This window comes from Leptosomus discolor, chromosome 21 (assembly GCF_034619465.1).
Source record: "Leptosomus discolor isolate bLepDis1 chromosome 21, bLepDis1.hap2, whole genome shotgun sequence".
Lineage (NCBI taxonomy): Eukaryota > Metazoa > Chordata > Aves > Leptosomiformes > Leptosomidae > Leptosomus > Leptosomus discolor.
Genome location: NC_141411.1, coordinates 1,880,260 through 1,903,254, shown reverse-complemented (window position 1 = coordinate 1,903,254; position 22,995 = coordinate 1,880,260). Strand labels below are relative to the sequence as shown.

The 22,995-nt window shown below is 52.8% G+C and overlaps 1 protein-coding gene across 1 annotated transcript in view; it reads right to left on the bottom strand.

The window, feature by feature from the left end:
- The window catches only part of PLXNA2 (plexin A2), a 149,672-nt gene extending 127,213 nt beyond the window's left edge, over positions 1 to 22,459 (bottom strand). Inside the window, exons 1-2 of the mRNA XM_086476606.1 lie at positions 21,272 to 22,459; positions 19,494 to 19,676 (exon numbers count right to left, since the gene is read on the bottom strand). Of these exons, the coding sequence (XP_086332732.1) occupies positions 19,494 to 19,676; positions 21,272 to 22,459 (1,371 nt within the window). The remainder of the gene's footprint in view (positions 1 to 19,493; positions 19,677 to 21,271) is intronic.
- Between the last annotated feature and the right edge of the window lie 536 nt (positions 22,460 to 22,995).

Here is a 22,995-nt window from a genome sequence, read left to right as displayed (position 1 = left end):
TTTACTTTGTAGAAGAATAACCAGGGAGGTAAAGGCAGAGGTCACCAGCCCCCAGCTCATCTCTGCACCCCCAGAGCAGCACAGCCGTGGCAGCCCCGGGCGCAGTGGAAGCAGCACCACACCTGTGGGGGGGATTAGCGCTGCGGGCTGCTGCACCCTATCCCCCTTCCCAGCAGACAGGCAGCTGAAAGCAGATTTATCTGCTGGATAATAAAGGCAAAAGATTCTCAAAAGGGACAAGTTTCAAGCCAAATTGCTAGGCTCCTCCACTTCTCTTTTAATCCCTCTCAAAACTGTCACTATTATACGTGGTGGGGGGGAAGGGGAAGAATGGGGGGGGGGGGGGGATCTTCACCCAAAAAGCAAAAGAGCAGAAGCTGCTGAAACGCGCTACGCCAGCCAAGCGCTGCAGAGGTGTCTCGGAGGCACAAAGAGGAGATTAAGGCTGAAAGGCTACAGCGTTGAGCCAGGCAAGGAGTTTGCTAGAAAGGATGGGAAGAGCACATGGGAAATATTTTGGATGCCTGACAAGGAGATGCAGAGACCATCTGGGCGAGGGGAGGAAGGGCAGGGTGCCAAGGAGAGCCATGGGAAGGATAAGCCCAGCCAGGGGAAGGCAGGTCTTCCCAGCTGCATGTGTGGGACCCGCTCCCACTCTCCTCTTCCTCCCCTAAAGAAAGGGAAACAACAGGTTGGAGCTCAGAGAGCGAGCCTGGCCTGTTGGTTTGGTACGGAGGACCCGGCTGGTTGCACAGCCGTTCTTCCTTCCGCCCATGAGAGGCCTCTGATGGGAAATGCAGGTTTGCTTCCTTCGACGTGGTTTGGTGAACCCAGGAAGATCCAGGGCCGGTTAAAGCACAGCGTTCCCTGCGTGGGGAGGAGAGCGTGGGAAGTCCCAGCCGGCGGCCGACACAGTACCTCACTCTTCGCTCTGTCCACCAAGCCAGCGTTGGGACCAAGGCTGGGTCCTACTGCTGGAGAGGTGAGATCTCGGCTCCTCTTGACGTGTCCATAAAACCGCCGCGTGATGTGCCTTCCAGCGTGCTCTAAAGGCCCCTGTCAGGGTGTAGCCGCTATAGAAGGAGGGCGACACGAGGAAAATGGCATCGTTCTACTATGGTTTTACTCTTCCCTTACTCTTTTATCCTGGAAGCATAAGCACAGCACAGATCATCCATTCTGCACTGATACACCGTGACATCCAGCAGCTCACCTCAGCCCTGCAAGCTCAGCCTCCTCGTCCCTCGCAGGGGGACAGCAAGGCTTTACCCCTCCCGAAACAATCGGGGATGTGCTGATAGGAAAAGCTGCGCAAGCCCGGAGTATGGTTAACAGGTACTGGTCGGTGACAGGGTCCAGCTGGGCTTTCACTCACCTACTCAGGGCCATCAGAGAGAGCGGTGACAGCAGGTTTTTTGGGATATGGATGTCTGCCCACGTTGGGAACAGGACCAGGACCCAGCGACTCATTTTTCACAGGGCGCTGAGCAGCCATTAGACATTAATGACTTTTGGCAACTACTGACCTGGGTCAGATTCAAACCAATGACCCAAAAGGGAGAGGTTTTGCTTTCCCCATCAGCAGCCCCTGGGAGCCATCCTCCACTGTACTGCCTCTGAAAAAAAGGAGCTTAGAAAGGAAAGCCAAAGAGGTCCTCAGCTCTGGCGCGGGGTAACCCTATCAACATGCACTGCAGATAGAGGCGGCTTTTTCCCCGGGAGGAATCAAAGCCTCATTGATACGTGAATTATGAATGAAACCTTAAGCTTTTAAACTTTTAACCTGTGCATCTCTAAGAAAGTCTTAATTTAGCCAGTGGAAGGTACTGGATTTTCTGGGCTTTTAAAATACACCCTTGTTTAAGAGGAATATTTCATTTACTGAGCCATTCCCAGGGGGAAAAAGGAAATCCTGATCCACACTGACCAAAGGCATGGACTGAAATCTGTGTTACAATGAGACTGACTTACAGTGACACTGTCCCCCCATCCAATTCCAGCTCCAATCACTTCTTCAGCAGCACCCAGGGCTTCTGCTTCTCACTCATCCTCTCACCCAAGTTCCCAATTTCAAGGCACGCTATGAAAGGCTTTAGTGACGAACAAATTGCTCAACATCTTCCACTGCCTGATGCCAGGGTGGGCGCAGCACCCTGGAGCCCGGCTGCCACCCGCCCACCTCCCAGGGTGGGAGCCACCACGCTACAACACACCTTCAAGCACGTTTTAGGCAGAGCCTTGCACTGTCCCTCCCAGCTTTATCTCGCTCCTGTTTGTGAATTTATCCCCAGGCAAAGGCACTGAAAGCCAAAGCCAGGAGAAGGCTCCGGGGAAGGCCACAAAGCAATAACGGTGATTCAGTGTGACAGAGGTCAGGCCACCTCACGCCAAAGAAAACCAGGGTGGGTCAGTTCATGGAAATAACACTCATTAGAAGAATAAACTATATAATGAAGAGGGTGGGGGTGCTTTGCTTGGGGCTGGTGAGGCATTGCTAGACCTTATACCATTGATTCAAATCCTCTCCAGCTTCCACTCCACTGGAGTTCACCCAAAAAAATTGCCTTGCTGACCAGCGCTGAACGAGATTTTGTTTATTTTCTAGACAACTGCAGGCACATTGCTTGCACCAGCAGCAGAGCTGGCACAGATCTGGGATGTGAGCAAAGCCAGGAACAAAATGAGCCACAGACTCAAGTCTTCTGCCACCCTACAGCTGAGCATTCTCCAGGGCAAGGCGGGCAACAAATTGCCTGGGCGGAAAGGCCACACAAAACCCAAACCCAGCCCAGAAAGGACAGGGAGGATCCAGGTGTCACAGGAAGCAGGAGAGATCATCTCCAAAGCAAGCAGCTGTAGGCAGCATGGTGTCCCTCAATCGGTACAATAATTATCTGACAAGGTTATCTGGACACAGATAAATAGGTGCAATTTGTATTTGAAGCCCTTCCCACTTCAGAGCTTCATTCGCCCACAGCTTCCTCGAAAGTTTAGGTGTTCAGATCTTCGCAATCACCAGATTCCTTCTGGTTGCCCAACCCCTGCCAGCTAGCTATTTCAGCACCCGAAATAAAAGGCATCTTCGAACACATAGGCCCAATTATGGTATTCTGCAACTAAATTAGCCATTAGACCTCACAAGCCTGGTAGGCCCATGGATCAGGACTTGAACAAACGAGCAAATTCTGCTGATGTGCTTCAAGAAGTTACAATCCCCGGCTCCGAGCCCAGAGGCATTAGCAGAGAGGATATATATCTATTTCAGCAGCCCAGGACAAAGCCCATTACATCAATTTAAATCACTGGTGGAGGTTTGAAGCAAAGCAGACAACTAGGTGACACTGTCTTAAATCACCACATGAGGGTCCTCCAGAGCGTGGAGGTCCAAGCCCTGAGGGAAGGACCTGTTACAGATCGGGATGGAGCAGCACTGAGCACAAAAAAGCAGCTAAGGCAGGACTGAGAGAAGGAGATGCGGTGGGCAAGCCTTGGGTCCATCCCCGGGACACGCAGCGCGTGTCCCGGGGATGGACCCAAGGCTTGCCCACCACGTCTCCAGAAGATGCTGCAGCTCCAGGGGAGGAACGGGACAGAATCAGGGCAGGAAAAGCAGAGAGGAGGCAATGCTGCCCTTGGGCTTGCAAGGAATAGACTCGGCCACGTCATGAGCCGGCAAAGCTCCTCAATTTCAGAGCAGTGAAGAGGAAAAAAAAAAAAAAAAATCAATCAGCCACAAATTATAAATAAAAGAGATGAAAGTTAAGAGCGAAAGGAAACAAAGCCCCAGGTGGCCCTCTGCCTGGGGCACTTCTGCTAATTTTAGTTTCTCTGTTCTTCCCCGAGCCGTTTAGTTCGATGACTGCACGGTTTTAGAGCGTTTACTTGACTGCAGCCGTCCCCAACGTTACACCCTGGGATGGTCCAACCGGGGCGTCAGCGCCAAAGGGGAAAAGCAAGGAAGAGCCGCGTGGGACCCGGCCCCACCGTGACAAAGCCAGCGGGACTGGGCCCCTGAGGTGGTCCAGGGTGGGCGAAGGGCGGGTTGCTGGCCACGCCACGGCACGCACGGGTCAACACACCCACAGCCCGCGGTTCCCTGCCAGCATGGACGGGCACGAACTCGCAGCCCCTCCAGCACCGAGCACGCACCGGGGCGCGCAGCCGCCTGCCCCCGCGCCTCCTGCTCGCCCCTCTCCTGGGCTGCCCTTGCACAACCCCCTGCACCCTCTCCAGAGGCTGAGCGATGCTCCCGCAGCCCGTCAGCACCCCTCCCATCGCACAGCACCCCTCCCATCGCACAGCACCCCTCCCATCGCACAGCACCCCTCCCATCGCACAGCACCCCTCCCATCGCACTTCTCTGCTCCCTGCCGAAAACGCCGCTGGGTGCTGGGGGGGGGGGTTGGCCAGGGAGCAGCCACCACATTTATTCCACAGAGGGAAAAGGCAGCAGCCTCACAGAAGCATCCTATATAGCAGAATGTATTTAAATACCTAATGAAGGAATAAATCTGCGAGAGGGAGACATTTACTGCATACTTATTCACACAGAGCCTTTGTGCCGGCGGGGGCAGCGGGGGGGCGGCGGGGCTGCGCACTGCACCTGCGCTCCTGGCCGACAGCCGCTTTGCCAGGGTAATGAATATGGCAGGATCCTATTAAATGAGACTCTACCTGTCAGGGAGGATATTGAGCGCTCCCAGCCTCCACATCCATTCCGGAGGACTCGTCTCTGCTACGACAAGATGCAGTACTTTATCGACAGGGCCCTTCCCAGGGGTCTTGGAGAGCAAACCACGCTCTGAGGGGGGACAGAGACAGATTGGGCCACTTTACAGCACCGGTTTGCCCCTGCACAAGACAGCAGAGTTTTGTGTTTTGGTTTTTTTTTTTAACTCTTCCCCCCAGGCAATACGTCAGGGGGTAGACAGAAGTCATGAACTGGCAGCTCATCCCATAGCGCAGCAGGGCTGAAGGCCAAGGGCTGCGCTGAAGCGGAGCCTCAGACCAAAGGGTGTGGGCGAAGGTCCCAGGAGGACAATTAAGTCCTACTTGTGCACTGGAAACCTGCTGCCTTCAGCCCAGGCAGAGCCTGGGTCCTCTGCCATTTCACTGCAGGTGGAAAAGCACATTTTGTTTTTGCTGTTCTAACGGGGTGAGAACAACCACTGCCGCAGCAGCGCGGTCAGGAGCAGCACAGGCTGCGCAGCACCGCGCTGGGATGGGATGCCCGCACCGAGCGCATCGCGTTTGTCTGGGTTCGAAGGCAGAAACGCCGCACCCCGTGTCCCCAGCACTTGCTGCCTGAAAAGACACGGAGCAGGAGCTGCCACAATCCCGCACATTTAAAGCCAAGTGCCACGAGCATCACGCGCAGCTCTCCCTGCCTTGTGCTATCGCAGCCCTCGCCCCGCGCCAACAGCGACCCACGGCGGGTTTCACCCCTCCTGGCAGGGCAGGACCGCTCAGCAGGGCAGTACGGGTAGCGCAGGGCGGTGGTGATGGAATACAAGAGCTCAGCCCTTCACTTGCATTTCACGTTTCAGGAAACTAAAGGCACCAGCAAGTACCCAAGGCAGATGCTGTGATGGAGCAGCAGCCCCCGCCCCCGTCCCAGCAGCCCCACGCTCGCACCCAGCATCCCACGGCATCCTTACGCCTCCAGCCATCACTCGGCTCTCAGTTTTACTTCCCCCACCTCCCAAATACACCCAAACTCATCTTGCCCTTTGCTTGCCCTTCTGCCTGCCCTGCCTCCCCCATGAAACAAAAGGTCAGTTTTGAAATTCAGGGGTCAGGAGGAAGAAATGTAGCGGGGTCAGGGGTGAGGGAAGCAGAGAAGGGAGGAATTTCACGTCTCCAACCATTTGCTTCCATGAATCAGCAGCCACAGAGCTCCTGCTGGGCACAGCGGTGCCGGGCTCGACTGAGGCAGCGTGGTGGGGGGCTGGTGGGGACAAAGGAGGGTGCTCCCCTCTGAGGAGGGTGCCCTCCCCCATCCCGCGTCCTCGGGCAGAGCAGCACAGCAGCCCCCGCTCTCCTGCGGGCTTCTCTCCCTTCTTGGGTTATCCCAAGCTTATTAAGATGCCAGCAAAAAACACACCTAAATGCCAAACCCCCAAAGCAAAGCTGAAGCAGAAACAGAGAGAGAGGAAATTAAAGATGTGCTTAACACATCTGGAGTTTACATTTTCCATCTGCAGAGCCGAGCGAGGCACCCGGAGAAAGCAAAGGTCCTTCAGGTCCCTCTCCAGGTGCCTGCTAAGGGGAGGGAGCTTGGCTCACACTGCCTCTGCAAGCAAGGTCTGGGGCGAATAAATATATCATCCCACATCGCTTATGTCATCACTTATGCCCTAAACACGAGGCTTTGGGGTTTTTTCTTTAATCTACATTATCATGTATGCTTACTATCTGCCAGACACCTCTCTCCTTCAGCTCTCCTTTTCAAAACTGCTTCTCCCGCTGCCTCTCTACAGCCACAGCCAGTCGCTTTGGGAGACCCTGAGAGGATTCCTTCCTGCTCAGGGGTTTCACACTGGCTTCTCTCTGCGGAAACGGTACAAACAACAACTGTGCACAGGAGGAAACAAAGGCCCTGAGCATCCCAACCAACTCGCAAGATAGTTCAAAGAGAGCAGAGAGCAAGCGGTGAACACGGTGCTGCAACATCCCTCTCTGGAGCATGGGGACACAGCAGCTGCCTCACTTGGAGATGAGTTGTCCCCATATGTGTGTCCCTGAGCCAGCGCTGATGAATCGCACCCAGGAGAGAGGGCAGCCCCACTTCAGGAAGGTGGAGATCTCCGGCTGAGGAAGCGCAGCTGCAATTGGGGAATATGCTGCGAGAGCAAAAAATGCTGTTTTCATGTAAATGTCCCTAATAATAAAAGAGTGATGGAAGAAAGCAACACATACAAACAAGAAATAGTACATTTGTGCTAGAGAAGCAGAAATCATTCTAAAAAGAGAGCTTTATCAACATTTTCCAGAAGGCATCGGCTGTTCTTTATTGCTCCTCAAGGAATAACACATTGATGCTGCTGAACCTGGGCTGCCTGGTGCCTCTGATCACAGGTTCCTTAACAGTCCCAGCCTCCATGCAGCGCACTTGAAAAACATTAAGCTTGTTTGTTTTCTCAAGCAAATATTGAGCCGCTATTCTCGCCCCCCACAACCGGCATTTTGCGCTGTTTGCCCTGTATCTGCACACAGCTTCTGCAGCCGCTGCTGCTGCATTTCCATGGCAATCTGGGCTCTGAAGCTGCTGGTATCAGCCTAACCCCAGTCAAACCCCACCAGGGGTACAGGGTTTCCCTGCACACAGAGGATTTGATTGCTCTCTCAGCTACCAGTACCGAACACTTCGCTTTTATTAGTTCAGTGGATACCTTCCTCTCTGACCGTGCTGCGATCATTTAAGCCTCAGAGCTTTTCTAAAGGTCAGGGCTTCATCTTGCAGGGAGGGGTAAACCCAGTCCAAACTGCTGAAAGAAAGTCCCAAGTTAAGTCCTTGGAGTTTATAGCCGGTAAGTTCCCAGCCGTGCTCCTAAACAGCTTCCTGGAGTGAGGAAAGGAGCTCAGGACCCTCGGTCCCTTCCCCACACTCATTTGCTGGGTTTAACAAGTGGCAGGGAAACAGGAGACTATGTCTGCTGTCCCTTGATTAAATGTCCTACCAGTTCAATGGGAAAAGTGCTGGAAACATGGGGTCAGCTCTGGCAGCAGCTAGGCTGAAGCAAGCCAAGGGAATTTCCACTTTAGCTTCTAATTAATAAGCGCAAGTTGCAGGACACAGCTCCAGCAGAAAACAGAAACACATCAAGAAATGCTCCAACAGCTCCTCAGAGGAACAGCATCACCAGCAAACGGGAACACGGCGGCACAGCGACTGTCTCGCCGTTAGCTCCACGCCTGCATCAAAGCTGGCAGCCTTGTGAAAATCAAGGGCAAATATTAGCTGTGCCCTATGCAATGGGATGTGTTTTGCTCCAAAACATAGGACATTTAAACATATTTATCAGTTGATTACTAACAGTGAAGCTCAGTATTTATTTCGCTTTCTTTGCACTTTGGATTACAAAGTAGTTTTCAGACAAACTCCCTAGGAAGTCAGAAAGTGATGTTATCCCCTTTCCTAGTGGGAAAACTGCAGGCAGAAAGCAGCCTGCCTGTCTCTCAAACTTCTCAGTCTCTCTTCCACTTATACCCGTCCCTCAACCTGTACCTTCCAGATTATTCTGATTATTTATTTCTCAATAACAAGACCAAGTTCCAAGCATGAAAGGCTCTGCACAAAGAAAGCATGAAAAGAAAACCAGAGGGGGTCAGTCTGCAGTCCTTTGGCTTCAAAGCTCTGCAGAATGATTTAGCCCAAATATACTCATGAGGGGCAACTGCTCTGAGACTCCAAAGGAGAAGGTGGGAGGAGGTGACTCTGGTTTTATTCCAACTCTGCCATTCACTAATTTAAGCTTAGAAGACCAGGACAGCCCCTTCACTTCTGCACGCTCACCTGCATCTGCGGTACAAAGCCTCTCCAAGTGGGAAGCTTTAAGAGCATCAGGCAAAAAGCATCAAAGAACTGAAAGCGGGCAAAAGGATGCTCTGTTTTTTCCACTAATAAGCCACTGGCTGCAGGACGACTAGCAAAAGCAAACAAGGCATTAGTCAGCCAAACGTTAACGCAGAGCTGCGAGGTTGCAGGCTGCGAACACTCCCAGCCGCTCAGGAAGGCAAGTGCTCCCAGCTGGAGGCACGGCGATGTTTATTTGAAAGACCTTGTTTTAACCCAGTGCCTCTTCCTCACCCTTTTTTCTTTACTTTGAGCAGCTCCAGGGACTGACTCTTGTTCGTTCCGCCTGATGGGGAGCTCAGGATTGGCGTCCTCTCCAAGCAGCAGATGCAAATCACTCTCTAAGTTAGTGGCAATGACCAACTTAACAGGCCCCAGTGCTTTTAACAAGCTGACGAGGAGGAGGAAGAGGCCGAGGCAAGACGAACAATTACCACCTACAGTCACGGCAGCGCTGTCTGCTGCCCGACTCGCCCGCTTTAGAGGATGCTCAGGCTGGTTTGCCTAAGGCCTGCAGGCAGGTTTATGAGATTAAAGCCCAGCGCACAATAAATAATTTAGCAGCTTACCACACAAAAAAAAAAATCCCGTGCTGTAGAATAGCGAGGCTGTATGATGTGTACATTCATTTTAAACGCACACCGCTTTCATCTACACGTATCTCTCTGATGCACAGACATGTAACCGAGCGAGACAGAACAGCCGGGAGAAGGCGGCAGGGTCCCCGGCTGAGGCGCGGGCAGGGGACGACGGGACCAACGCTGCCGGAGCCACTCACTGATTATTCCAGGCCTGCCCGGGCGGCTGCCTGCGCTCTCCTGTTTGCATGCGGAGGCATCTTAAACCCTCCCTCAGCCAATTATTCCTCCACGGTCCTCCCCTGGTCCCAGCAGGCTGCCCAGTATGGACTGGCAGCGGCTGGTGGCAGCTGCCCTCCGCTCAGCGCTGGCCGGGAGCGCGATGCAAAGCTCTGTGCAAACCCCACGGCTTTCGGTCACCCGCTGGGCAGCTCCGGCCCCGCCAGCCGCCGTCCCCTCTTTTGGTGGCACCGCGCGGTGTTTGCGGCACCTCGAGGCTGGCAGCAGGCCCGGGAGCAGGGGGCTGGGAAAAGGTTCAGGATTTTAAAGACAGGGAAGGGGCGTACTGTAAGGGAGAAACCTGCCTGGAAGGGAGAACGGCCCGACAGAGGGGAATTGCTGCCACGTCTACTCAGTCCCAGGCCAGACCCTTCTGTGTCCTTGGGGCTCGCTGAGCCCCAGGTGGGATACAGCCACGTACAGGGGTGTAAGCCACAACGTGCAAATTCAAATTATAGAGCAGAAAATTGCAAGCTTGAGTAACACATTCGATGCCAGCTCAATAACACCAGTGGCTAACGAGAAGAACGCAAGCAGCCTTACCCTCACAGCACCACCACGTTCCTTTCCCCCAGCCACTAGACGTGGCTCCCTCCCTGCCTGATCAGCATCATCCCAGATTTCTTTGAGACACACCTAATGAACGACCATAATCTTCCAACCTACGGCTAAGGTAACAGTGAGGAAAAAAACCCCCCACAACCAAAACCTAAACGCGTGGAAAGACTGAAATGCAACAGACCCTTGGGCAAGCGTGTGTGTGGCGGGGGGTGGCTGGGAGAAGAGCCAGGAGTTGCTACCATCGCTGGTAAGAATTTAGACTTGGTGTTTTGTTGGTTTTTCTGTCCAAGTCACAGCCAGGAGGGTCTCTGGCCGTACCACAGACTTGGAGGAACGTCTCTGGTGCAAAATCCCCCCGGGCACTGCAGCGCCCAGGAGCTCCCTGCCTTGGGCAGGGGTTTATCTCCCTCCTTTATTGCTCAGGCTGGGCTGCCTGCAAAGAGCTCCCTGAAGGCTTGAGGAATGCAGGCATCTGCCTGTCCATGCATCTCGGCAGAAATGAAAAGAGGGTAATAAAAGGCAAGGGGAGGTGGGGAGACTATGCATCATAACAGGCGTAATGGACTAACGCTAATATAGAGACTGGCCGCATCCAATCCACGCCTGTCTGCTGCGCCCATAAATACCGGGCAGGCATTCAAGTGATGGATTTGCCTTCGCCAACCGTGCAGTATTTTACAGCCCAGCTAACGCTGTCATTGCCCCGGCCGGCGGCAAAAGGCAACCGTAACAACAATGGGTAGTAAACTTGATTGTGGGGCTGAGGAAATATTAAAGGCAGCATCAGTCAGATGGCACAAGGCAAGTCCCAACACAAACCGCGGCGGCACGGCTTTTGCAAGGCATTTCACTCCCTGATTGTCCCCAAATCTCAATCTTTTTGCCGCAGCAGCTCGGGGGCCGTGCCAGTGTGCGGGACCCTTTCTCTCTCCCCCATCTCTCCCGGCATGTTTGTGTTTTCCACATGCATTTTTTTGCCTCAAGAAGGCATTTATAGAAGCAACACAGCATGGTCTTCTCACAGTATTTCTTGCCACCCAGGGATTTAAGATCTTACAAATGGACCAAAACCCATGTTATTTTGACCTCTGAGGATTTTAAAAGCCTGCAGAAAAAAATATATATAGTAAAGAAAGCATGAACTTCTTGACTTATAAATAGAAAGGCAGGAGTCTAATACCGCCCTACCCCCCAAAAACCAACATCATCCAGAACACAGCAACTTCTTCAGATTTACACTCAGAGGAAAGCAGGGGACAGTCAGAAAAACTAATGCGAATTCACAAAATAGTTTGGTATTTCCTGACATTTTTTTCACCGAGATTACTTCAAGAAGAAATGCATTCTTAAACCAGATGAAAATGCAGCTCTGCTTCTAGCATGAAACGGAGGAGGAATAACTTCTGCCTCACTTCATACTCATAAAGGAGATAATACTGCTTCTTATAAAAGGTGTGGGGATTAATTACCTTCTAAATATGTTAAAGAAAAAACCCTTACGTGCACAAGGGGGGAAAAAACCAGACTTTTCGGTAACTAGTCCCAAAGTAATTGGACTGATGCACCTCAAAACTCGCTTCATCCTCACAAGCGCTGCTCTGAGCTTTACTCCTGCCTGCATAAAACCCCAAGAGCACTGGGAAAGGTGAGACATGGGACATTTTTCTGGTCTAAGGCTGCGTGCACCTAAGGAAGGCACCAAGGGGGACTTCACGCCAAACCTCCCAGGACTTTGCCAGTGCTGTGGGCAGGGCAGGAGCAGGAGGCAGATGCTGCAGGAGAAGTTCAGCAGCATGTGGAGGCACAGCGTCCTCCTGCGCCTTTCCCAACAGCAGGAAACCTCCTGCGGGCATCGCCAGCAGAACGCGCCCTACTCTTGTGATGTTTAAGACAATCAACAAAAGCGTTTGACAGGGAGTGCCAGGACCAAACCCCAGAGATGAACCTACACAGAGAGCTCTCCGAGAGAAGCCCCTTTCAGCGCATGGAGCCCCTTGCCTTTGAGGTGCTGGCTGCTGCCAGCGCAGCTGGTGAGATCTTTGGTGTGTCTGGAGCCGGTGAACCCTGCGGAGAAGGACTTGGGGGTGCTGGTAGATGAAAAGCTGGACATGAACCAACAATGCGTGCTTGCAGCCCAGAAAGCCAACTGTATCCTGGGGGTGCATCAGAAGCAGCGTGGCCAGCAGGTCAAGGGAGGGGATTCTCCCCCTCTACTCCATTCTGGTGAGACCCCACCTGCAGGGCTGCGTCCAGCTCTGGCGTCCTCAGCACAGGAAAGACACGGTCCTGTTGGAGCATGGCCACAAAGATGCTCCAGGGGCTGGAGCACCTCCCCTGTGAGGACAGGCTGAAAGAGTTGGGGTTGGTCAGCCTGGAGAAGAGATGGCTCTGGGGAGACCTTATAGCACCTCCCAGTACTGAAAGGGGGCTACAGGAAAGGTGGGGAGAGACTCTTGATCAGGGAGGGCAGTGATAGGACAAGGAGCAATGGTTTTAAATTAAAAGAAGGTAGATTTAGGCTAAATATAAGGAAGAAATTTTTTACAATGAGGGTGGTGAAGCACTGGCACGGGCTGCCCGGATGCCGCATCCCTGGAAACATTCAAGGTCAGGTTGGACGAGGCTCTGAGCAATCTGATCCAGCTAAAGATGTCCCTGCTCCCTGCAGGAGCGCTGGGCTAGATGGCCTTTAAAGGTCCCTGCCAGCCCAAACTGATCTCTGAGGCAGGCTGTTTTTCACACACAAGCCTGTCCAGCCACTTGCAGCCTTTACCAGCTCCACTTCATTCAGAAATAAATAAAATGTAATTGCTGCACTCCAAAATTTCAAGCTGATTTTTCAAGTTGCCTGAACCCGAGTAAGGACCAGAGTCATCACCACCTCATGAGCCAAGAAACAGATTAAAGCAGACTCTGAGCCCACCTGGCTCCATTTCACACACAGCATTTCCTGAGCACCTGCGCCTTGGCTCTCCAGCAGCTACACAAATATATCCCAACTTCCCTTTTTTTTTTTTTTCCTCCTTATTTCGCTTGCTCTGCCAGGCAACAGATAACAGAACTAGAGAAGTAATGTTGGGAGAAGACAAGGCCAATTTCATGCCTTTAAGAGGTGGCAGGGACATTCCTGAACGGCTCAAAACCAGAGTCTAGAGGGACTTGGCAGCTCTGCCCCTTCTCCAGCCCTGAAGCACACACGTTGGTGCTTTCCTTTGGCTTCCATCATTTTTCATATTCCCTTGCACAAATTCCAATTAGTAAGTAAGACTCCAGCTCCTGGCTACTAACAAATGTAAGGGACCATCGGGCATGTTGGGGACACACTTCTGGGGTCACAGTTTACAGCACCCTTTTTACACAGATTGAAGCGAATGGGAATTACTGTCTGAGGCTGGAAGACCCTTGTTTAAGGGAAAAAAAAAAAATCCCAGCTTCTCTGACCACACCAGAGCAAATCACCAGCAATACAGCACCAAATAATACCCCCTTATTTCACATCCTACGGCAAGAAACAGAGGCTTGTTTCTCAGGCCTTCCAATTAAACAACTTCTTCAGTCAAGCAAGAATCATCTGCCACCTCACACCTCTGCTGGGACACAGAGGTCTGCGCTCTGAGGGTGATGGATTGATCACTCAGTCAGCCAAGCACCTGACCTCATAGCCTATAGCTAGAACTAGGCGTCTCCTCTGGAAGGCATCTGCAAACGGATGATTTTCATCTGTTCAATAACAGCCTGATGTCCTCTTGGCTTCTCTACACACTGATGCAACTGACTTTTTCCTAAAGTGCTACAGAATGTGTGCGGGGGCGCTAATTAAGGATACATTAAAAGGATGAGATAACCATCCATAGAATGAAGTCAGATAAGGACAGGTTCAGACGTATATTTCATTGTGAAAGACCTACTTTATTCCCACTAATGGAACAAATTAGATCAGCCAAGCTGAATAAAACTATCACATACCAAGACGTAACCACACACTTAAAATTCGCCTTTCCCCTGACTGCGTAATCCAATCAGTTATCACTGCCTCTTGCGAAAGCGGAGGTTTGCCTTCACCGAAAGCCAGGACAGACATTACGCACCGCGCACTCAGGCGCTCGACAGGTAAGCAGGACGCGCTTCCAACCACGAAAACCAGTCACAGCACCACGTATTGCTCTGCAGCCCTTCCCCTCCAGACGGGTCCCGAGCAGCTCTTCACGGGGGACCCCGCCTGCCAGAACCGATCCAAACCACGTACAGCGCAGCTGCCGCCGGGACAGCGCGTTACAGGAGTTCAGAACCACGTCTGATGCCCACTCCTCCAGGAGGATCGGGTCTGAATTGAGACACACACACTATCCTTCACCCCAGGGCATCCGAAATAACCAAACCTGGATTCTGGCCTGTAGTACCAAAGTTGACACTGGAGGAGGACAACGCTGAGCACTTGCAGTCTCCTTGGCAGAAGCAACCCCTGGGTGCAAAGCCCAGCCGTCAGACCCAGCCTGGATAGCTTCAACACACCAGCACTGAGAAGCACCAGCCTTCAGGCACACAGATCAAAGCCTTATCGCCACTGGAGCAACTCAGCGCTGGGTGAAAAGCAGGTACAACGTCACGGTTACTGCTTCCCCCGGGAGCCATCACACGTGCCACCCAGGAGCGCGCCCGGCTCATGTGAACGTAGGCAAGGGATGGCGAGGCTGCGGGCTCCCACTGCAGGCACAAACAGCACGACGGTAAAGCAATACAGAGACAGTGCACTGTCAGACACAGAAGAGACATTTATTTATTCTTGATCACAAACAATGTCCTCCATTGACAAGCTGAATGAAGGGCACTTCACTGATTTATTAGATCTAATAAGAAACAGACCTCTTGGGATGAAATACAAGATTGATTTTTAGTGGTGAGCCATGCTGCTATCCCAGCCACTGTGCTCAGCCTGATGAGATGAAACCGGGCATGCACAGGGACAGGGAGAGTCAAACCAGCACTGGGCAGGAGAAATAAATGGGAAGATTTGCACGAGGAAGGGGAGATGAAATGGAAACAAGGCTTGCAATAGCAGCCCTTCAAACTGAGGGTTACTCTTTTCTTCCTGCAATCCTCCTCTCTCCCGCTAAGTCTGTATACCTTAAGAGCAGCAAACTACTAGGAAGTTTAAGGACAACTCCGGTACGGTTCTTGGGAAACCTCCAAGTCAGATCCTTCCCGTGCACCAGCCTTTCAGAGGAGCCCCTCTAAATATAGCAAGTATAATTTTCACATCAGTCTCAGCATCTACCAGGCGAACCATGTTACCCAAGTTCCACGGATGCCGTTTTCCATCAGGAAAAAGACAACTAGCACAGCAGTGCTTAGCTTGAGGCCCTATTAATAGCAGTCCTAATTATATGGCTGCAAATTTAATTCTAGCAATGATTAGTGTCAAAATCAAAGGCATCACACATCAATATTGATGGAATTGTACGATGCCCATAAACAGAACAAGCAAGCTGACACATGTGCCCCCAGCAGTTAGTTGCCGTTAACTGTTGCATTAATGTCTCTTCTAATTTTGCTCGATGAAAATTGGTTTATTGCAGGAATCCACAATTCTGAATGATTACGCCTCTGACAGGACCCCCTTCCCCCTTGCTCCCCCAGCCATGAAGCTGAGACGCTTTGGAAGGAGAGCTGGACCACCAGGCTGCAGGGAGAACTGCATCCCACATCCCCGTGCTTTAGCCAAAAGGTCACAGCATCATCAGCACGTTTGCTTTTCACCCACTTAAAATAAAAGCGCTGAGGAAGGGGCGTTCTCAAACACAGCGGGCTGCCGGGGAGCAGGCGGGTGTCGCGGGGGAGCAGCACCGCCCGAGGCGCGCCCCACGTGCAGGCAGGTTGCAGCGAGAGGCCGCGGGCTGCCCGAGCCAGCGCTATGTGAGAAAATCCCTCCTCCAGCACCGAGTTTTAACGGAGAACAGATCCATCGATTCATCCTTCTCCCTCCGATGGTCCCTGAGGACAGACAAAGCACAAACCTGGAAGAGCAGCCGTGCGAGGGGCAGCCACAGCAGGTACCAGCCCACCCTCTGCCCCGAGCGCAAACCCTGGCCCCAGCAAATGCTCCGGTTCCCCGCAGGAAAGATGCCAAGTTCATTGTCAACTGGCTCATCGGATGGTATTGACTTATTTGTCAGCAGCTCTGGTATCAGCACCTCTCCAGTGCAGCAGGGCTGTGCCGGGCTCTGCAGGAGACCTGCCCAGGCTGCCCCCACCAGCCAGACCCCACGGGGCTCCAAACCCTGCAGAGCAACCGCTGAGCTCAGCCTGGGAAAGCCGCCAGCCTTGCCACTGGGCTCCGCGCTGCTCCCGAGCGGACAGAAAACTCTCCTTCCCTCAGGTGTCAGTCAGTGCTGGCTGCTGAAAGGAGACGAAAGGGACTTCAAGCGTCCCCAGGAAACAGCAGAAGGGGTAGAGCTGGACAGAGTGCAGGCAAGGATGCCTGGGCAGGCAGGGGCTTGGGGACCTTCAGCATTCAGCTGCTTTGGAGAAGGGAGGCTGAAGCAGCAGCAGCCGCTCTCCTAGGGACCGTGGCACAAGGCAGTTAGGTGAACAGCTAATGGAAAGAAGGACGTCAGTGAGATAACGCAGCATTTTCAGCAATGAATTCTCACTGGGAAAGCACAGACAAATTTTAAAGGTTTCAGAGCTGCTCCCCGCTTCCCCCCCCCGACATCCTTCCTCCAGCTACACAAAAATATCTTCCTTGAAACCCCAGACAGAGCCACCAGCTTGTTTCCAAAGTAAACCAATGGCCGTGGGAGAGGGAATAGGTGTGATGTAACTTTCAGACATTAATTGTGTAGGTAGATATGCAAGGTGGTGAGCTGGAGGAGATAAAGCATCTATCTGTAAGTCTCTGGCACTTACAGAGGTGCCTACATTTTTACCATCCTCATTTCACATATGGGGAAGAGGAGACACGGAAACGTTTACAGTCCTGAGCATCCTGAGCACTCGCTGACTTCAAGACATGTCTGGTCTTGGAACACGCACGAGAACTGGAGACAACCTGTTACCTCCCCACCGGGTCTGCAACGCCTCCGCTGCAGCGAGAGTCCCAAGAGCCCCACAGCTCAACGCAAAGCTGCCTCCTACGCTCCACGTGGCCTCTCTTAGGCCGTGTAAAAGATAATCCCACATGTCAAATGAGGAAAGGTGTGGACAGGACGGCGAGATAGAGACCAGCCCCCTCAGCCCCACGCCGCGGCGGACCTGACGGCGATCGCTCCAGCTAATGATAAAAAGAGCCTCATTAATGATAACACGGGCCTCATCAGCTCCAGACAACTCCGACAGGTTAAACAAGGGCGCCTGGCAGATGCCACGAAAGGCTGACTGTGGTGAACGCCTGGAACGAGTTTGCTCAAGAGATGAACCAGTTTTCTTAGTGCCCGGTTACCTCTGGCTCAAACAACCGGTGAAGGACTCCCGCAGCCCTCCCTCTGCACAGCGAGGTGGCTGGGCATGAACAGATCAACTCTGCCTCAAAAAGGCGAGTGTTCCACGTAGAAAAGCACAAGGAATTAAAGCGTGCTGGAGAGCCCGCTTCGCCTGTAATCCCACGTCATTCATGGGACTGGAGAGTCACTACCCGGTGTGGAGGCACAAGCTCTTTTGCTGTAACTGCTTCCAAACGAGGCACCTGCCCTGCCCGGCCCAAACCCCTGCACACAGCGAGTGCCAGCCTGCAGGGTGGCTCGCCGCTCGCTAGCCTGTGCATTCCCAATATGCCCACGATGCCTCTTCCAGCTCTCGGGCGGGGGTTAGGGAGGAGAAGGGCTCTGCTCCCCAGCCCACTCTCCCCCACCTTCAAAATTGCCCCACTGACACTGGAGAGGCACCAGGGAGGCACCTAATTTACTACTACTCAGCACTCGTAAAGTGCTGAATGAATATTAATGAACTGATGTAATTAAAATGATGCAGACATTCAAGTGTACTATCTGCCTGTCCTTGTATCTTCCTGGATAGATGAGGAAGAAATTCCCTGCTGCTTAAGGACACAAAAAATTAACAGCCTGCTGTTGATTACACTTCTTAACTCTTTCCCTGGTATGAAGAAGCAGGGTCTGCATTTAGCAGGTTCACCTAATGCTGTCATTTATATTTTATGTTAATTTGCAGGATCTCAGCTTTCCAGAGCAGCACCTCTAAAGCTGTTTTTGCTGGGGCTGGATCAGGCTTCTGCACCCACTGACTTCCAGTTGCAGCTCCAACCCTAAAGTGCAACAAGCCGGGGGGTTCCCCTCTGCTTACACACCCCAAAGCCATTTCCACACTCATTTTAAACACAGAACTCCTGAGAGGACTACCGAGGACCACACAAGAGAGGTACGACTGGGCCTACCAGCCTTTGCACCCCACTTACTGAAGAGCAGTCCAGAGGACTCAAGGGGTGGAAATCCCAGTTGGATTTCAAAAATCCTAAAACTCACAGGAGCCAACACACACCCCCCACCCGACCCCTGCGCGCTGGGGGAGGAAACCAGCATCTCTTTGCCCTGGGCAACCAGCCCCAGCCTTTGTGATGCAGAGGGTGAGGAATGTTATCTTCCAGGACTGATCAATCATCCAACTGTCAGAGGGAAGAGCAGGAGGTGAGCAGCCAGAGAAGCTGTAGGACTTCGCCCGAGGCTTGGTTTCCAAAAGCAGCCAAGTTAACCCATTCCTATCTCTCCATGACCATCAGCAATTTTGCCATCACTGAACACTTTCTAACTCACAGTCTTCTGCACAAGTTGCAGGAAGGTTGCTGGGAAACAACTCGAAACTATTGGAAGATTTCCATCAGTGTGTCAAAAAGGAAGAGAGATCTGAGACCTTGGATACAGCTTGCTGAGGTTCACTCGTACTCGGAAATGGCACACCAGCTCCTCACTCTTCTCTAACCAGACCGGCCCATTACTGCCCTGATAATTTCTGCATCAGCCCCACAAACACACACACCATAGTTCACCGAATGGTAAAACGCAAAAAACCCCAGACAAACAACAGGGTAACGCTGTAACACAGAGGAGGCAGTGCATGCAAGAGCTGGCACGGTGCTGAGACCTCTATTATCCTGTGCTGAAGGAAGCTGCTGCCTGGAAGCCCACAAAGGTGCCCTCAGCCCATGCCAGGGGATGGTCTGGAGCTGCAACGCCACAGAGCAACTGGGACCGTGTGGCCTCATCTGGTCCCTTTTCCAGGACCACGCTGCATCAGTTCCCAAGCCTTGGCACCTCTCCGCTTCAAAAGGAACTGCGGGAACACCACTCTGTGCTAACAGTGCCGACGGATGAACTTCGCCTCGCCAACGCAAGGCTCTCTGAGACCCAACCCTGTGATTTTTACTCCTGACTGGCTCCCAGTTTCACGCTGGGGAAACATCCGTAAGACACAGCAGCAGCTACGTGCATCAGAGCCTCCTGGAAGAGATGAAAAATGGATCCTGGTCTCCGAAGCCACGGGAATAAGCTTACCTTCTTCAGCTTGCCCGTCTTGGTCCCCACGAACACCACGCTGTAGCCGTTGTAGACGTAGGAAGCAACAGAAGTCATCCGGTCCCGGCTCGAGGTGAAGAGCGTCACTCCGTCCACCGGTGTCGAGCCTCCCAGGGGCTGGTTGATGTCGAGCCCACAGAAATTGTCATCGATGGGGACTGGCTGGAAAGACGAGGTTGGGGCAGCTGTGAGTGAAATGCAAAGCACAGGGCAGCTCCCCGCCACAGCCTGACAGAGGGGTGGGAGCCACCAACACGCCACTCCCCTGCCCAGGGACCCTGCCACCTTCAGCCACCGACCTCAATGGCTTGTTCCCTGCACTGCCCAAGGCCAAGACACTCTGCAGCTGCTCCAAAATGTGTCTGGACAGGGCTGAGGAGGAACCCTAAGTCCAAGAGACACTTCCACTTGTTCCCTAAATCTATGAGGTTTCTCAGGGGTTTAGCCCTGCTGCATGGCCATGCAGGAACTCTCTCCTCTACTCATTTCACCTCCTCTCGACCCAATTTCCAGAGGTGCCGAGTAGCAGAAGCAGAAGGGTGCTCAGCACTCCCACATCAGCAAGGGCTTCCCTCGAAGACCACCCAAGCCCTGCAGCTGACGGCTCGCAGCGGTGCTGGCACTGCCGCGCGTCGTGCGGGACAGGCTCGGGTCAGTCACCAGCCAGAGGCCGGCACGCGTGGCCGACCCCACGCCGTGAGAGAGGAGAGGATGCTGCTGTTCACCCCTGTCGGGAGCAGCCGCCTCCCAGGCACCAACAGGCCAGCTCCAGGGCAGAGATAAACCTTCCCCACACGAACACGGGGCGGGTGGAAAGCACCCGCCTGGCTGCCGGGAAAGGTGGGTGACCACACGGGGAACGGGCTCCGACAACATCAAACACCCGAGTGCCAAGTGCACTCTCCTGCCACCTTGCACCCAGCTGTGAGCTCTCCTGCGAACCTCCTTGCTGTGCCTCAGTTTCCTCACTACGACACAGTGAACAGGGATGATGGCTTCTCCCTGCAACACCACTTGCCACGAGGAAAGGAAAACCGTTCTGCCGACAGCCAAGTATTATTAAGCCGTTACCAGCTGAGGCTGCTCGAGTGAATTCCTGCGTGGCACAGGCAGCAGGGTGGTGACATGGGTGGCCGCTCGCCATCACACTGACTGCAATCCACTTATTTTCCACAAGGGACATCAACTAGCAAAGGCTCGGGCACATCTAGTTGTAACTGCGATGAGGATGACTCTCCCCTGGGCAAGCCAGCACTCAAGCTCCTCTTCGCCTTCCTTCATTTCATTTAACCTATGTTTATCTCTTCCCAGCAGCCAAACTTAATATGCTTGGCAAAAGAAGGCCCCAGGGATTCCCAAGTCATCCCAGGAACAACCTGCATTGAATCAAGATTAAAGAAATCTGCTGAATAAAAATACAAAAAGATGCAACTGTCATTTGTATTTATCTTGTTAGTTTGTTGAGACCACCGTCCTGCTCAGGGAAGGACAAGAGCCTTCCTCCGGCTTCCAGAGCTCCAGGCTGGGAAGAGCAAACACTTCATCTGCCTTAACGCCTCCTTCTTCCTTTTGCTGTCATCACCAACTGCCTGATAAGAACATGGATTAAAGGGGAAAAGGACTACTGTGTCTGTTTGGTGTTCAGGGAAACTAAGGCACAGAAAACTGATCCTATTCTGCACGCTCACGTCCCGTAGGGCCAGGCATTGATACTGGTTCTCGAGGGCTCCCACGTCCAACAGCCTGAGCGTCCTTACCGCTTTAGTGCACTGGACGTCTTTCCCCAGCAGCCAGTTGAGCTCCAGGTTGCCTTCCCCCTGGTAGCAGGACTGCAGGCGGTCCTTGATCTGAGCGTTGACTGTGCGAATGGGGAAGACGCAGAGCGCGGAGTCGTCGGGTGGCTGGTGGTACTGCTTCTGTCCCTTGGAGAAAATGGCAAAGAGGACATCCTCCTGGGCCGTGATGTTGAGGGACTTGGCCAGCACGTCTCCCGGCTTGGAGAGGTAGGCTGCTTGCAGGAGGCGGTACTCTGTGTCCCCCTTCACGCAGCCAAAGGGCAGAGAGACATAAGAGTGGAACTTGGGGTCGTTTTTGCAGAGACGGACGATGCGGGACGTGTAGAAGAGATCGCTGGCAGAGTTGATGGAGACACCCTCTGGGGTCTCGGGCTGGACAGTCAAAAAATAGACAAAATTGCCACTGGCAAAACCATAGATGTAGAAGATGTCGAAGTGCGAAACAAGGGCCAAGGTATCTGAGGGGATTTTGATGAGGGATGAGACAAAGTCACTGTGGAGCTCATAATCCAACATTGCTGATGACTCTGGGTCCCGGGGAAGTTTGCGGCTGGAGAGGGTGGGGAAATAATCCTGCTTCCCGTCCACCGCCGTGCCAATGAAGAGCTTCCCATCTTCGCCTTCCGAGCGCACGATCACACCATACATCGTGCCCGTCTTGTTGACGCTGGAGAGGTAGTGCTCCTTTTTGTGCGAGGGCTCTACCAAGATGAAGAGGTCATCCAGGCGCAGCAGCTTGCAGACCCCCTGGTAAAGGCTGCCACAAGCCAGCAGCCGGTTCTCGGAGTAGTCAATGATCAGCAGCTTGTTGACATTGTTGGTGAGGGTCAGGATCTCGCTGCATGGCTGGACGATGAGGGGCGGGTAGCAGGATTTGTTGTCCTCCTCAGGACCAGTTTTATGAGCCACCAAAATGGTCAGGTTACCTGAAAGCTTGTAAACCCTGTTGATAGCTCCAACGTAGACCGCTCCAGTGCTTTGGTGGACAGTCAGGTGGTTGAACGTCCAGTCCCGGTTCTCAGAGTGGAAAGTGCTGAACAAGGCATTGCTGGACACGTTTCGGGAGAGCAATGCCAGGAAGAGACAGAGCAAAGCCACCGACCAGCCATCAGAGTCTGGTACCCGAGGCCAGTTTCTCCTCTGATCCATCCTGGGAAAAGCAAACTTCATGTTCCCTGCGCGTGTCCTGTGCCCCAGCAATGTCCCTCACATGGTTCTGTGGAAGGAAAAGAAACACACAGAGCAAAGGATTAGATCCAGTGGGCCCTGCAGATAAAACTCAAAGGAAGCTTTCTAATTACACAGTCCTTGAGATAAAGTGAGGACATCTCTAAGCCCAACCCGAATTAAGCAGGTCTCCTAACATCGGTAAACAGTTCATGCTCGATGTTTTGCCACTCGGTTCAGCTTCTGTGCGTTAATTTGTTATGTGGTTTAGCTGTTTATAACATACTCTGCTCAGCCATGGGAGGGGATAATCAGCTTCAGCCCAAGACAAAAGCCTGCAGCTCACACACCCAACCATCAATCTGCAATCTTGGCTAAACGGATGCCTCCTGCAGGGTATGTTGTTGGAAGCAACAGAGGAAATAAGAGGTGTTTTCTACCTTTAAATACTCTACGATTTAATGTGAAAACCTGAGGAAGAAGTCTCATGCAGGCAAGTTCATTGAGCATATACACGC